This window comes from Protobothrops mucrosquamatus, unplaced genomic scaffold (assembly GCF_001527695.2).
Source record: "Protobothrops mucrosquamatus isolate PMUCROS unplaced genomic scaffold, P.Mucros_1.0 scaffold124, whole genome shotgun sequence".
NCBI lineage: Eukaryota > Metazoa > Chordata > Lepidosauria > Squamata > Viperidae > Protobothrops > Protobothrops mucrosquamatus.
Window position 1 is genome coordinate 912,567 of NW_015386491.1, and position 16,583 is coordinate 929,149.

The following is a 16,583-nucleotide window of genomic DNA, read 5'->3' on the forward strand; positions in this document are numbered from 1 at the left end:
CTCACAACCACAACTCTTTGAGGTGGGTTGGGCTGAGAGCGAGTGACTGGCCTAAAGACACTTAAAAATACTTATATCCTTAAATAAAACAACTCTCTCTCTTGTTTAATTTCTGACTCTCTAACCTGCTGTTTGTCTTCTTCTACTATGCTTTCTTTTAAGCTAATGAACCAGACCTTGCTGACCAAAAGGTCATAGATTCAGGATTTACCAATATTGGTACTGCAACCAATACTCACATTTCTCCCCGTTGTCATGGACCACTGCCTGGAATTTTGGTTCCCGGATGATGTCTTCCCAATCAATTGTGTTCACGTGACACAGCTGTTTGTTCTTTCCAATATAGACGCCCCCAGAGAGTATTTCTGAAAAAACAAAAACTGGAATCATTTCCTCTTGTACACTTAGACCTGTGCTACGCCTATATATAAGATACCCTTTCATGTCTGCTGTTCTCCTGGCTTCCTGCTGAAAATTACTGATAGGCAAAAACTGTGTTGAGTATCTCCATCAAGCCTGTTTCAGAAGGCAGAACAAGAAAGGAAAATGGGATCTTGAACCTTTGATTCCTGTAATTTGAGAAGTGTAAAAGAACTTCTAGGTGCTTCTGACCTAATGCAGAAGCTCTGAGCATTTAACATTTGTATCCAAGGACTTTTTTCAGACATTATTATGTATATGTGTAGATCTTCATCTCTGTTCAGTTATTATGTGCCATCAAATTGCTGTCAGCACTTAGTGACCACATTGATTTCCTCCATGATGATCTGTGTAATCATACAACTTCAAAAAGGGAGTAGAATGAACTCTCAAATAGAGTCTGAATTATAAATATATTTCCTTATTTGTTCCATCTCTTCTCCAAAACACTATTACAAATCTTTGGCATTATGTCCTATTCCCTTTTCAAATATTTTTTTCAAGCTGTTTGTATGCATGAATGCATGCATACTTACAAACTACTGATCCTTTCTATATACACCAAATTAGCATATTTGGTTCTTGGAGCCAGATGTTTAATCAAATGAATCCAGGCCAAATATATCATTGCCCTCACCAGCAGTTTGGAGTCTAAGGGATTTCTTCAGGTAGAGAAAGGATTATGGATATTTGTTGTCTAAAAATGGCTGTAAGAGGAAGTTTCCGAAGTATAAATATTTCATATTTATTGATGTGCTTTAGTTCCTGCTTGGCATGGGAGTTCCCTTAGGCAATTCTGACTGACTACCTGACTTAAGAAAATATAAAAAACTAGACTGCCACAACACATCACATGGGGTCCAAAGTTACATTTCATATCTTTGGATTGGTTCCCTAAGTGACTGATTACTTTGGATTGCCAAGGAAGTAATTTTATTGTTGTCTGAAGATACTCTGGATCTTCTTGAATCCTTAAAAGTTTTCATATAGATAGCTATTAAATTGGTCAAATTATTTGCTAAAGGTTATATTTGGAGAATTTTAAAATGCATATGGAGTGGGGAAAGATAAGCAATTGTCAACAAAGGCCAGCAATGTTTACATTTAACTAACTCTGCCAATATGAATTTTTCTTCCAAAGAAATCAGTAACAATTTTCTATATACTGCTCCAGGGATCTCCAAACTTGGCAATTGCTGGCTGGGGAATTCTGGGAGTTGAAGTCCACAAGTCTTAAAATTGCCAAGTTTGGAGACCCCTGTACTACTCAATCATACCTCCTACTAGGAGGCATAGCTAAGACACATAGACTACTTCCATAAATTCATTTACTGAAATGTGCAGACTAGCTTGTTTCTAACAAGCTTTTGGATTTTGGCTTGAGATAAACTAGAGATGTCAGCAAAAACATTCGCTCAACTAATCCCAGCAGGAATTTGCTTTAGTGGGGATGGAAAATTCCCATCATCTCTCACAATTAACTATTTTGGCTAGAGCTACTAGGAGTTGTAGTTTAGCCACAGTGGAAGAGTCATGAAATTCCTGTACTAATGTAGACACTCCTGCTGGCAGGAAGACTAAGTAGCAGATGTTGGCATATTCTTCATTAATGTAAACCAGAATTTGACCCACAATTATTAGAGTAATTTTTAATTAGAAAGAAGTATACAACACAGCCTGTATTCTACTATTCTATGAAGTATACAGTTGGTAGCATGAAATACATTCTAAGTCAGGGGTCTTCAAACTTGGCCCTTTTATGACTTGTGGACTTCAACTCCCAGAATTCCTCAGCCAGGCATGCTGGCTGAGGAATTCTGGGAGTTGAAGTCCACAAGTCAAAAAAGGGCCAAGTTTGAAGATCCCTGTTCTAAGTACTAGCAACAGACATGAACCCTCAAAGGTATTTCTGTGTAACAAGCAATTATACATTTTAAAAACACATACTGTAGTGTCTTTCCAGTTAAGGATGTGCTGTCATCCAACAGAAAGATCAAGTGATGGGAATACAGATAGACAGGTGTTGTCTTTTGGTGCCATGGTAGCTGAACAACAACAACATCAATATCAACCAAACAGGTTGGTTGGGCAGGAATTTACAACATGCACAGACCTGCTGCAGGTTTTCTGCCTTACTCTAACTCTGCTGACACGATCCCAAGAGCTTGTACACCTAGTCATCTGGGTTTAACTAATCTACTAATCAATAATATGGACAGCTAGTCTCTGGTCATCTGAGTTTAATTTAAAAAAATGTTAAACCAGACTTGGAAAACCTTTTGCTAATGTATATAGGTAACCAATCAAAACTGAGATTTCACCAATCAAAGCAGAGAAGCAGCCACCACGAATCACAGAAGGCAAAAGCTGATTGAGATTACCTCAGGGTCTTCAAACTTGGCCCTTTTATGACTTGTAGACTTCAACTCCCAGAATACCTCAGCCAGGCATGCCTGCTGAGGAATTCTGGGAATTGAAGACCACAAGTCATAAAAGGGCCAAGTTTGAAGACCTCTGTGCTAGGGCAATTAAATTTACTCTCAGGATGGTTTGCATGATCTCTATGCAGGCTTAAAACATAAAGATGACACCAGAAGTAGAAGGTTGATGAACATGGAAATAGCTCTGTGGTTTGTTTTAATCTAGCATGGGGACCAAGAACAACACTGACCAGAAAACTCTCAGAAGATAAGCTATACCTTTGACAGTTGTGCAAAATATAAATTAAACTTTGGGATTTTATTTGTACAAAGCATTTTAATATAAGGATTGATCTGGAACTTCAACCAGCCAAACTATTTAGCATTTGTTCCAGAATCTGGATAATGTAATCCTGTCTAGTCACTAAGAAAAATGATTCATAGAACAAATATTATATTGTAGCAATGATTTCTAGAGAAAAAAATGTGCTGAAAGAATCCTCCTGAAATGCTTTTCAAATACAGGGAGTCCTCAACTTACAACTGTTGGTTTAACAATATTTTGAATTTACAACAGCCTTTGAAAAAAGCAATTTACAACCTCTCCTCAAAGTTATGACTATGGTACCACTTCTGCAGTCACATGATCACAATCCAGATGTTTGGCAATCAGCTCACACGATGGTTGCAGCATACAGTAGTGTGATCACACGATTGTGATTTGCTAACTTCCCAGCCAGCTTCTGACAAGCAAAGTCAATCAGGAAAGCTAGATCTGTTTAGGTGTTTCACTTCAAAGACCACATGAATCATTTAACAGATGTGGCCAAAATGGTCATAACATTGAGTCTGGTCACATATGACTCGGTTAATGGCTGCATTGTTTAGTGACTAAAATTCCAGTACCAACTGTGGTCATAAGACAGGACTACCAGTACATACTTTGCAATCAATAAAATTGAATTTAGTGTTCTCCTTTCTTTTCCTGTTCTCCTCCCGCTTGATTTATCCACAAAGAAATCAAAAGTACCTTCCTGTATCAGGCATAGTTTGTTCCAGGCATTGAAAATACTCAGTTCACCAACTCATCTAAGCCTGTGAAAGGTCAGAGAACTGATCTGCAAACTTATGTGCTGCCTTCTTGAAATAATGTTCTACTTTTCTAAAATTTAACATACACACTGCCACAAACAAAATTAGTGACAAAAATTAGTGGACCAGAGGAATGCTGTGGGTATAATTTACTTGGATTTCAGTAAGGCATTTGATAAAGTAGACCACAACCTACTACTTGATAAGATAGAAAAATGTGGGTTAGACAGCATCACCTCCAGATGGATTGGTAGCTGGCTGACCGGCCGTACTCAGCGTGTGGTCCTCAATGGAACCACATCTACATGGAGGGAAGTGTGTAGTGGGATGTCCCAGGACTCTGTTCTGGGCCCAGTGCTCTTCAACATCTTTAATAATGATTTGGATGAGGGAATAGATGGGGAACTCATCAAATTTGCAGACGACACCAAGTTGGCAGGAATAGTCAACACTCCAGAAGATAGGCTTAAGATACAAAAAGGATCTTCACAGACTTGAACATTGGGTGCTATCTAACAAAATTAAATTCAATGGTGAAAAAAGTAAGGTTCTACATTTAGGCAAGAAAAACCAAATGCACAGGTATAGTATACAGTAGGTGCTATCTTGCTCAACAGTAGTAACTGTGAGAGGGATCTCAGAGTCCTAGTGGACAATCACTTGAATATGAGCCAGCAGTGTGCTGCAGCTGCCAAAAAAGCCAACACAGTGCTAGGCTGCATTAACAGAGGGATAGAATCAAGATCACGCAAAGTATTAATACCACTTTACAATGCCTTGGTAAGGCTACACTTGGAATACTACATCCAGTTTTGATCACCACGATGTAAAAAAGATGTCAAGACTTTAGAAAGAGTACAGAAAAGAGCAACAAAGATGATCAGGGGACTGGCGGCTAAAACATATAAGGAACAGTTGCTGGAATTGGGACTGTCTAGTTTAATGAAGAGAAGGATGAGGGGTGACATGATAGCAGTGTTCCAATATCTCGAGGATTTCCACAAAGAAGAGGGAGTCAAGCTATTCTCCAAAGCGCCTGAAGGCAGGACAGGAAGCAACGGATGGAAACTAATCAAGGAGAGAAGCAACTTAGAACTAAGGAGAAACTTCCTGACAGTTAGAACAATTAACCAGTGGAACAACCTGCCTCCAGAAGCAGTGAATGCTCCAACACTGGAAGTTTTTAAGAAGAGACTGGACAGCCATTTGTCTGAAATGGTATAGGGTTTCTTGCCTGAGCAGTGGGTTGGACTATAGATGACCTCCAAGGTCCCTTTCCAACATCATTATCATTATTATTATTATTATTATGAAAACTCAGGAGTCTACCAAATCCCAAAAAGGGCAAAATCCCCCCAGAAAATCTATCAACTGCTAACATTTTTTTTCAAATGTGGCTATACAGGTAGTCCTTGACTTACCACAGTTCACCTAGTGATTGTTCAAAGTTACAACATCACTGAAAAAAATGACATGACTATTTTTCACACTTACGACTTTGCCGCATCCCCATGATCACGTGATCAAAATTCAGACACTTGGCAACTGACTCATATTTATGACGGTTGCCGTGTCCTGCGATCATGTGATCACCTTTTGTGATCTTCTGACAAGCAAAGTCAATGGGGGAGCCAGATTCACTTAACAACCATGTTGCTATCTTAATAAGTGCAGTGAATCATTTAACAACTCTGGCAACAAAGGTCGCAAAATGGGGCAAAACTCACACTGTCTCACTTAGCAACATAAATTTTGGACTCAATTGTGATCGTAAGTCGAGGATTACCTGTATACTATAATTCCAAGCAGGAATCAGAAAAAGTTCCTTTTAGGACCCTAGAACTTGCTTAATCAAATGGTGTTATGCAATTATTGTGTAAAATAGTTGATGATAACCTATGTTGCAAATTAATCCCAAGATGTTTCACAATATCCATTTCATCATAGTTAGACAAGCCGAGGCAGTATATCTCTCAGCTAAATAGCTGATATATGTCTTTCTGAATGTTTTGTCCCCAAAGTATAGAGTCAAATCAAATTATTTCATCAGTGAATTCCAGGTGCTCCGCTGTGTATGGATTAGACCTTGAATCTGGCGTTTATATGCTTATTGTTTATTAGCCTTTACCTGTTGTAGAACTTCAGGTTTGGCCAGCTAAAAGACAGCATAACATAACTAGCTGATAAACCTGTTTCTTGGAATTGATAAAGAGGCAATTAAGTAAAACGCTGAAAGCTTATTGTCTAAGTAGATCCATAAATTCTTTTGGTGGATTGGACTTTCACTCATAAATCTCCAAATCAGAGAAATGATTTCAGATATAATCAGAAGTTCAAAGAGATAGCCATAGGAGAAACAAGGGCGTAGCCTACCGCTTAAAATACCTGATTCAGTGGCTGATAAGAGATACACAGGTTTGTTTTCCTCTCTTTCGTATGAAACCACCCCTTTATTAGGGCAGCTGTCAAAAATGTAACAAATACAGGTGGTCATCGACTTACAACCACAACTGAACCCAAAATTTCTGTTGCTAAGCGAGACCGTTCTTAAGTGAATTTTGCCTGATTTTATGACCTTTCTTGCCACATTTGTTAAGTGAATCACTGCAGTTGTTAAATTTGTTAAGATAGCTATTAAGTGAAATCTGGCTTCCCCATTGACTTTGCTTGTCAGAAGGTCACAAAAGGTGATCGCATGACCCTGGAATCCTGCAACCGTCATAAATATGAGTGAGTTGCCAAGCGCCTGAACTTTGATCACATGACCACTGGGATGCCGCAACGATTATAAGTGTGAAAAACAGTTATATCACTTTTTTGAGCATGGTTGTAACTTCAAACGGTCACTTCAAACAGCCAGCAGTGTGCTGCAGCTGCCAAAAAAGCCAACACAGTGCTAGGCTGCATTAACAGAGGGATAGAATCAAGATCACGTGAAGTACTGATACCACTTTACAATGCCTTGGTAAGGCCACACTTGGAATACTGCATCCAGTTTTGGTCACCACGATGTAAAAAAGATGCTGAGACTCTAGAAAGAGTACAGAGAAGAGCAACAAAGATGATTAGGGGACTGGAGGCTAAAGCATATAAGGAACGGTTGCTGGAATTGGGTATGTCTAGTTTAACGAAGAGAAGGATGAGGGGGGACATGATAGCAGTGTTCCAATATCTCAGGGGCTGCCACAAAGAAGAGGGAGTCAAGCTATTTTCCAAAGCACCTGAAGGCAGGACAAGAAGCAACAGATGGAAACTAACCAAAGAGAGAAGCAACCTAGAACTAAGAAGAAACTTCCTGACAGTTAGAACAATTAACCAGTGGAACAACCTGCCTCCAGAAGCGGTGAATGCTCCAACACTGGAAGTTTTTAAGAAGAAACTGGACAGCCATTTGTCCGAAATGGTATAAGGTTTCCTGCCTGAGCAGGGGGTTGGAGTAGATGACCTACAAGGTCCCTTCCAACTTTATCATCATCATCATCATCATTATGATTACGATTATGATTACGATTTACGAACTAAATGAATGGTTATAAGTCAAAGCCTACTTGTATTGAATCCTGAAATTTGAAAAGATCAAAATCCAGAAAGACCAGAAATAGAATGAATTGTGTAAATATCTACCTGTGCACATATTTTTATTTTTTTCCCTAGTGATATTTATAGATTGCAGAATTCATAGTTTGAATTGCTTTGGTACAAGTAACTTATCCTGTCCAGAAGACAGAGTGCTGCCAGTTAAATATAGGAGAACATCCCAATAAACATCTGTAAAGCTATCTCAGAATTATGACCTGTAGGTAGAACATCCAATCCTATTTCCTAATTCGGCAGTATCAAGGATGCTTTAAAGAAAACCCACACATTAATTACAGAGGAATCCATGCTATGCCATGCTTAATACTCCCACCACTGTCACAAACTACTCTGTGTTGCAACAAAGCCACACCAATGGAAGCTGGCCCAGAAAAACAACAACAAAACAAAACCCTTTCATTTTATCTTATATACCTTAATGAAGAATTGCTCTTTCACTTTTTATTCTCCTGACCTTTCCCTTTGATTTTAAATTTCCAAATATAGGAGTTGGGACTGAAAGAGCTGTTAGAATTGGCAGAGTGACTACCGTACTAATCTCCCTATGTTTTGCACCAAAAAGGCTAAATCGTGCCCACCGCATATGCACTTAAACATCTGTTTGTCATTGTTGTTGTTTTTTTAACTCAAATTTTTACATGTGGGTCAGGGGACAGATTGTATCTGCCCTCAGTGTGGAAGGGACTGCCATTCTCGAATTGGCCTTTTTAGCCACACCAGATGCTGCCTTAGAACCTCTTTCCAGAGCACGATACCATAGTCTCTCAAGACTGAAGGATGCCAATGGAATGGAATGGGTCACAGGGAAATAATTTGAACCATGGTTGAGTTAAGGAACTCCCCATCAGAGCCCTAGCCTAGTTTTTAAAATGGAAGCAGTTACCAACAAACTTATCAAATACATTTCAAGATGCACGACTTTTCCGAGGGCTAGAAAATTGGTTGGGAGAATAGTTGGGAAGATGGCAATTTTGGTAATTTGCAGGGCAGGTACTATTCTAGTCTAAAGAAAAGAATTGGCTAGTCTAAAGAAAAGAAGAAATAGGGGAGACATGACAGCTGCCACAAGGCAGAGAGGCCAGGTTGTTCACCAAAGCACCAGAGGGCAGGATGAGAAACAATGGTTGGAAACTGACCAAAGAGAGAAGCAACCTGGAATTAAGGAGAAACTTCCTAACAGTGAGGACAATTAACCAGTGGAACAGCTTGCCTTCAGAAACCGTAGGCGCTCCATCACTGGAGGTTTTTAAGAAGAGACTAGACAATCACCTGTCTGAGATGGTATGGGTTCTTCTGCTTGAGCAGGAGGCTGGACTAGAAGACCTCCAAGGTCCCTTCCAGCTCTATTCTATTCTATTCTATTCTATTCTATTCTATTCTATTCTATTCTATTCTATTCTATTCTATTCTATAACTAATAAGTGAAGCTGACTCTCAAAAGCCTTTCTCCAAGAGTTTCAGGATGATCCAGTTGTTGTTCAATGTAGAACTCAGACACTTGGAAGTTCTACTTTGTAGGTAGTCTTCAACTTATAACCACAATTGAGCCCCAAATTTCTCTCGTTAAGTGAGACAGTTCTTAAGTGAATTTTGTTTCATTTTAGCACCTTTCTTGCCACAGTTTTTAAGTGAATCACTGCAGTTGTTAAGTTAGTAACACGGTTGTTAAGTGAATCTGGCTTCCCCATTGACTTTACTTGCCAGAAGCTCTCAAAAGGTGATCACGTGACCCCGGGGACACTGCATCCGTCTTAAATATCAGTTGAACATGTGACCATGAGGACACTGCGACGGTTGTGTGAAAAACAGTCATAGGCCACTTTTTTTCAGTACCATTGTTACTTCGAACAGTCACTAAATGAACTGTTCTACGTGAGGACTACCTGTAGTTAATGAAGCAATGACTTAAATTTGCTACTGAAAAACAGGGAATAATAAATATTAAGAATAAAAAAAACCCAGTGTGGAATGTGTTGCCCTTCAGATGTTGCCGAATGACAATTCTATTGTTCCAGACCATTGTCTACTCTGGTTTGATAGTTGTCTAAGGAGGCTAAGTCTCACTGGTTTGGTTTGAGAATGGGTTGTATGTACACTATTTCTACCTTTAGCAACTTTCAATAAAGTCCAAGCGCATGTCCTGTTATTGTTTTTTTTTAAAGCCACACCGTTCAAATCCTTCCTGAATATCTGGAATAGGCACAAGGGATATTTACTGGTAGATCACTGGCCGAGTTAAAAGAAGTCAATAATTTCTGACATTCAACTATTTACAACAGTAATAGCAGAACGAGCCCATCCCAAAGCTATATTGCTGAAATTACAAAAGTTGCAGCAGAAGGGGAACAGGTAAGTCCAGAGTGGTTTTCTCCTATGGTAGGAGAATTCAATGTAGCTTCTTTTCTGTATGCTGAAGGGTTTTAATTAAAAAGAAAGCCAAACCGATCCCATAGATCTGAACTCTCTCTCCTCTGCTTGTTGTCTATCATATTGATGCAATCTGTTTGGATCCAATTATATTTCCTTTCAGCCTTCAGTCCTTATTTCCAGATAAGTGCAACCATAATGAAGATAGCAAGAAAAACGAAGGCGAGAACCCAAAAATCACAAGTAAGAGCTTGCCTGCACGCACATTCATATTAGGTAATTGTTTCGGTTTCTGTCAACTGTCCCTATGATCTGTAGTGAGATGCTCTGAGATCTAAGCGTTCATGATAAAAGTAGAACTTCTACTAGAATTCTCTGGGGGGGGGGGGAACCATCCCAAATATTTTCAGAGCAGTAAATATATAATGTTTTTTATTATGTCTCTCTTGAGAAGCACCCCAAGTTGGTGGAGGGTGAGGAGAAGGGGGAGATTATTCTCTAGCTCTGCCTTAAGAACCTGAAGCTGTTTTTGCCTTTTCAATTTTTTGGGAATAAACTTCACAAAATTACAACAAGAGGGAAGCTGTTTTGAAACTGGTTCCTTAAATTTGCATTTGCTGCCACAGTTCGGTCTTCAAGCTCTTATTTTTAGCTTCCCTCCCCCCCAAGTATCTAGCCTCCTGAAGAAGTCCACGGGATAATTTTGTATGAGCCTCATAATAATTCAATTCAAAAGAAAACAAACTCCCGACTGAACTTCATGACTGAATAGAAAACTAAAACTGTGTCTATTGTTCCATGATTAACATTATCCACTAGGCCCAAAGTCGCTTTTTCAAAAGGCAACTGGACTTTCTTTGTTTTTCCTTGAAGATGTTTCGCTTCTCATCCAAGAAGCTTCTTGGATGAGAAGCGAAACATCTTCAAGGAAAAACAAAGAAAGCCCAGCTGCCTTTTGAAAAAGCACCTTTGGGCCTAGTGGACAATCATGACCTGGATGACTGAGAATCTCCATAAACGTTATCCACAAGACTGCTTTATCATCTTCTCAGAACAAGTCTTAACTATTACAATACAGGGTTTTATTATCTACTTAATAACATGCAACCTATAGATCTTCTCACCATTTATCTTTAAGATCCACGTGTCTGGTTGTACACATCTTTTATAGTCCCAAGCCTAACAACTATTCACCTGTGTGGCTTTATCAAGGTATCAGAGGCAAATGGAATTTTAATCCTGACAAATTGTAGGCTTCTCTTTAGCACGCAACAACTCCCTTTATCTAAATGGCTCCTGGCTATGCCTTTGGCAAGACCAGGAATATTGTCCAAATGATACTTTTCACTCTAAAATATGATGGTGGAGAGGGAACCCTCTTTTTCTCTTCCCCTCATAATATTAGCATTCAAAGTTACACAGTTAGATCGACCTCCTCAAACAATCCAGAATTAATTGATTGAACATGCTGTTGTAAGAGCATATGGTGGCTTTCTATTTAAAAGGTAATCAGACAAATTCACTGATAGTGGCTAGGCTAGATCTCCAGGTTCAGAAGTAGGGTGCTGAATTTGTTAGGAATAAATATGCTAGAAGGCTATTTATGGCAGCTCTTGGCTGCCATCATGGGAAGTAGGAAGCCAGATCAATGCAGTGAGCCCTTTTCTTTTCCATCCTTTCCCTCCTCCTTCTTACTAACTCTGTTTACAGACTGAAAGATATTCCTCATTTATTAAGATGTATCATGTGTTCAGAATATTGGAGAGCACGGTGCTCTTCACACGTTCCTTCTTTCTGGTATAAGAATCCTTTTCATCAGGAAGGGAAATAGCTCGTTCTGGGCTCCCTTCTCAAATACTTTCAAGACAAGCCTCTCAAATGTCATCCCAACATCAGTCATTGCTTAAAGGACCTAGTGGCTACACTTGTTCTAGGACTCTGGGCCTGTGCCCAGAAGCTGCCCTTAGGCAGGAACAGCAGCAGTGTTACTTTAGGACACACTCTATGGGTGGAGCAGTGCCAGCAAGTTGCATCAATACTAGGTACTGCCTGATTGGGGCTGCAAAAATCCAAAGGATCACTAGATAGTAGCAAAGAGCGAGAATTTTCTGCAACTCTGTGCTGCCATCTAGAGGCCACCTCTCTTACTTGTTGCCTGTTGCCACTTGGTTCTCACTGATTGTGCCACTCTAGACCAGTGTTTCTCAACCTTGACCATTTTAAGGCACGTGGACTTCAACTCCCAGAATTCCACAGCCAGAAATGCTGGCTGTGGAATTCTGGGAGTTGAAGTCCACGTGCCTTAAAATAGTCAAGGTTGAGAAACACTGCTCTAGACAAATGCTTGTTGCTTGTCCTATGTTGTCCTATGTTGACTGTATATACACCACTGATATTCAACAAGCCTGCATAAGGAAGTTGCTTCACATGTAAAGGAACAAAGTCTGGTTTGCCTGGAGCCCAAACTCCATCCTCATCTTACCTGTGAGCTGATTGAAGCCCATTTGGTGTAGAGCATGTGTAACATTTTTTTCATAGTTGAGGACCACATAGAGGGCATACTTGTCTTCGTAGTACTGGGTCCCACGTATCATGCGGAGGTTCTGCAATGGCAGGTAAGTGAAGACATTCATGGCGATCAAAACATAGCCGGTCACTTCTCGGATAGTCTAGGAAGAATGAAATAAAATCACAAAAGACATCGTAACTCAGCCAGACTTAAATATCAAGCATACCCTTCAGAGATTATTTGCCATACTGGCTGGGAATTGTCAGAAATGCAGCAAGCTGGGGAAAACTATCATAACATTTATTGCATGTATTCACTATCAAATGTGTGGCATTTTGTTAATCAATCAGGCTCCCAAGTAAAATAGATGCCATCTTAAGATGCTGTGACTTAATGGAAGAGGAAAATGCATGTGATTGTAACTGGTTTTTCCTCAATGGATGGCAGCCTAAAACGCTGTATTTGATATCATAGTAGCTCCACTGGCATCACAGAGCTCTGCAAAAGTTTGGACCCAGTTCTGACGAACTACAACAAGGAATAGTTAGCGGAAAGGATCAATGAGTAAAGTGAAGCTAAGCAGACTCACATCTTCAAATAGAGATCACTGCCAAGGAGCACTAAATCAGCAGGGGGAGTGATTTCTGACTGAAATGTTCCAAACAGGAAGAAGGGATAGATCTTGGAGAGCTACCACCATCCATTTTTTTAATTTTTCCCAGCCAACTGTGTCTGAGAACCAGTATAGTTAGCAAAAATTATGTGGGAGATAGGCAAAAAAAAATCCCATCCCCTGCTTTCAGGTAGACTCCATAGCATATAGCAGTGGTGGCGAACCTATGGCACAGGTGCCAGAGGCGGCACTCAGAACCCTCTCTGTGGGCACGCACGCCGTTGCCCCAGTCCTAGGCCTTCAGCTGGGTTTTATAAAACCTTTTTATTTTAGGCCTCCACCGCCGTGTACAAAAAAAAAAAAAGGTTCAATCAGTCAATTTCAACTTCTCGCGGGAAAAAAAAGATCTTGCAAAGTTGGAATTGATTGATTGAACTTTTTAGTCCCACCCAGCCTGCCGTTACCACCACAGCCACACCCAGCCAATTGGCCACGCCCAGCCAATGGGCCACACCCACCTGGCATTCGACGATGCATAAGTGGGTTTTGGGTTGCAGTTTGGGCACTCAGTCTCTAAAAGGTTCGCCATCACTGGCATATAGTATACTGTTATTTGGATGTAATCCATATCTAAAAACTTAAATATTCTTTATAACCCAAAGGTGCTTTTTCCTCCAAAAAAAGTCAACTGGACTTCCTTTGTTTTGCTTGAAGGTGTTTTACTACTCAACCCAGAAACTTCTTCAATTCTGAGAAGCAAAACATCTTCAAGCAAAACAAAGGAAGTCCAGTTGCCTTTTGAAAAAAGCACCTTTGCGGAATAATCGTGACCTGGATGACTAAGAATCTCCATAGATGTTCCATATAACATGTAAACGTATACTAAACATTTACTTTCATAGTTCCTTTGCTGCACACCAGTTCTTTGCAATATTCACTGCATTTTCAGAAAAAAAAATAATATTGAATTTCTCATTGTTTGTTAGGTCCTGCTACAATTTCTTACATTTATATTCACAGTTCTATATTTTAGTTGTGGTGTTTTGATGTATATGTTGCTGCTTTTTTATTCACATCAGCTGCCTTGATTGTCAAAGAGACAGAAATGCAGAGTACCAATCAAATAAATTTCCTGCTTTCTTTGAGAAAAGTTCATATTTAGGGAAATAATTTTCAGGCTGCTTGTATCTCCTCCACCATCATCCCCTCTCTCATTTCATTAGTTATTATTTGTTTCTCTTTAAATTTCAGTCTTCATCCGGAAATGTAGATGTAAAGAGATGCATTTAACTCATGTGTGTGTGTGTGTGTGTGTGTGTGTGTGTGTGTGTGTGTGTGTGTATTGGGGAGAGTCCATGAAGTCTCCAAGAAATAAGTAAAACTTAAAAGTATTTACTTCATCTTCTTGAAAAATACAAAATCCGAAGTAAAATAAATAATTCCAGAAAATCTACTACTATCCTGAACATACCAAGATATACATAATATGTAAACATCAGGGCTTGACATATGTTGTTATAACTGAGACAATAATAGGTTTATCAGCCATATATGTAACCAATTCTCTTTCAGCCAGCTACCATATTGCATGGTGATTATCACCACATGGTGAGCTCTTTAGTTAGCTATGTGCCAGTTTTGGAGTCAGGAGTTGGCTAACTTCAGATAATACTTTTCAGAAACCCCAGATTATTGTGGGAGAGCAAATGGGTAAGGAAAGAACCTCTGAGATTTCTGAAAACACCCACTGGGTTAATGGTTGACAGATTATTGTGCCACTGAAAGGACGGAGAATTAACTTTGATCATTTAGCTCCATTTGTTTTTTCTATTTGTGATGCCATGGAGTCCACATTCCATAGGCAGGCTCGGTCTAGATTAATGTTACCATATAGCTATTTAGAGATGGGTATGTCATCCTTGCAGCCATTTCTCTGAGCATAATTCCAAACCTCCACTGCCTCAGTCACAAAATAAAAACAAATATCCCCAACAGAGACATTTTTAGCCAGCTACTACCAACACATTCTATGTTCTTCTCAACCAAGCAAATCCCCCTTTTTTTCTTTTTAATCAAACTAGGTTTCCTTCCTATATCTGAAGTTACCTATCAAAAATATTATTTTGTTGAATAAGCCATAATCTGAGATCCACTTAAATTGTTGATACTGACTTCAAAACATTATATATTGAAGCATTAATCCTAAATGTGTTTACTTTTGAGTAAAGCTCTTTAGGATGAATACATTTGGCATTTCACTTGGATAAATTATTTAAATTGTTGACAATCATTAGTCTCTCATGATTCAGGTTTTTGAGGAAGGGAAAGGAATGACGGGACACAATGGAATGGACATGTAAGCATTTTCTGGTTTTGCTCTGCAATCTATCCATTTTAATAAGAATATTCTTAGAAAATATAACAAAGTGAAATGTAGTCTATCACTGGATTTTTTTTAATCTGCCAGGAGTAAGCGAGAGCATGGCCATCATTTGTCATGTCTATGTACAATCATTAATAGAAACAGAAAGTTGGAGTAGATAACTTCAGCCTTATGAATGTAGATGGAGGAAGTCAAGATTCCCATGGAGAATTTTCTATGCTAGTTTCACACCTGCTAAAAAAAGAAAAAAATGTTAAGTCCTCCACCACATCTAGTTACCTGCAGGAAAGAAAGATCCTGGTTTTGTCCAATGAGCACTATCTCAAGGTTGCCCATGACGATCTCACAGTTGTTGTACATTTTATATAGAGTCTGATACCGTTGCTGGGCATCTCCTGTCACACTGAGTTCGTTTTGGGTGCCTGCACAAACTGCAAGGAAAAAAGAAAGGGAATGCATAAATCATTCATGAAGCTCACCAGTTCAGTGCTTATTCTATAATAGTCTCCACCATGAAAAGCAAAGTCATCCAGATATCATCACTTTCTGCTTTGAACAACCGTGTCCAGCAGAGCACGGCACAACTAAACATCAGAAATGGCGCGGATAAGGTGCCCCAGGCCAAGTTCTAAGTCCTTACAGGGTGCTATTCTTTCAAATTAATCAAAGTATCAGTCTTGATGGCTATATATTTACCCTGTATCAGTCTGAGGTCAGTTTCACTGTCATGGGTTCCATCTAAAAACATATGAATTAGATTTTTATGAAGGTGCTATTGTTGTTATCTCTTCCTGTGTTACTATTTGAAAAATTCTTCAGCAACAAGGGAGGATGATTAGACATTAGAGTTAAAAGAGGGGTCACTAGACAAAGGTGCTGTCCCAGTTTTGACATGGAATAAGTTCTTAGGTGATCCAGTGGCATCATGACCAAGGACTTGCAACTGAGAAAAATCTCATGATGTCCCTATAGCAGTGGTGGCGAACCTATGGCACGGGTGCCAGAGGCGGCACGCAGAGCCCTCTCTGTGGGCACACGCGCCGTCGCCCCAATCCTAGGCCTTCAGCCTGGTTTTATAAAACCTTTTCGCTTTAGGCCTCCGCCGCCATGTGCAAAAAAAAAAAAAAGGTTCAGTCAATCAGTCAATTTCAACTTCTTGCAGGAAAAAATAAGATCTTGCAA

The 16,583-nt window shown here is 39.5% G+C and overlaps 1 protein-coding gene across 1 annotated transcript in view; it reads right to left on the reverse strand.

Moving 5' to 3' along the window:
- The window catches only part of ERBB3 (erb-b2 receptor tyrosine kinase 3), a 49,297-nt gene extending 33,467 nt beyond the window's left edge, over nucleotides 1–15,830 (reverse strand). The window contains exons 1-3 of the mRNA XM_015812974.1: nucleotides 15,681–15,830; nucleotides 12,379–12,565; nucleotides 240–365 (exon numbers count right to left, since the gene is read on the reverse strand). Of these exons, the coding sequence (XP_015668460.1) occupies nucleotides 240–365; nucleotides 12,379–12,565; nucleotides 15,681–15,761 (394 nt within the window). The 5' untranslated portion in view covers nucleotides 15,762–15,830. The remainder of the gene's footprint in view (nucleotides 1–239; nucleotides 366–12,378; nucleotides 12,566–15,680) is intronic.
- Nucleotides 15,831–16,583: the final 753 nt, after the last annotated feature.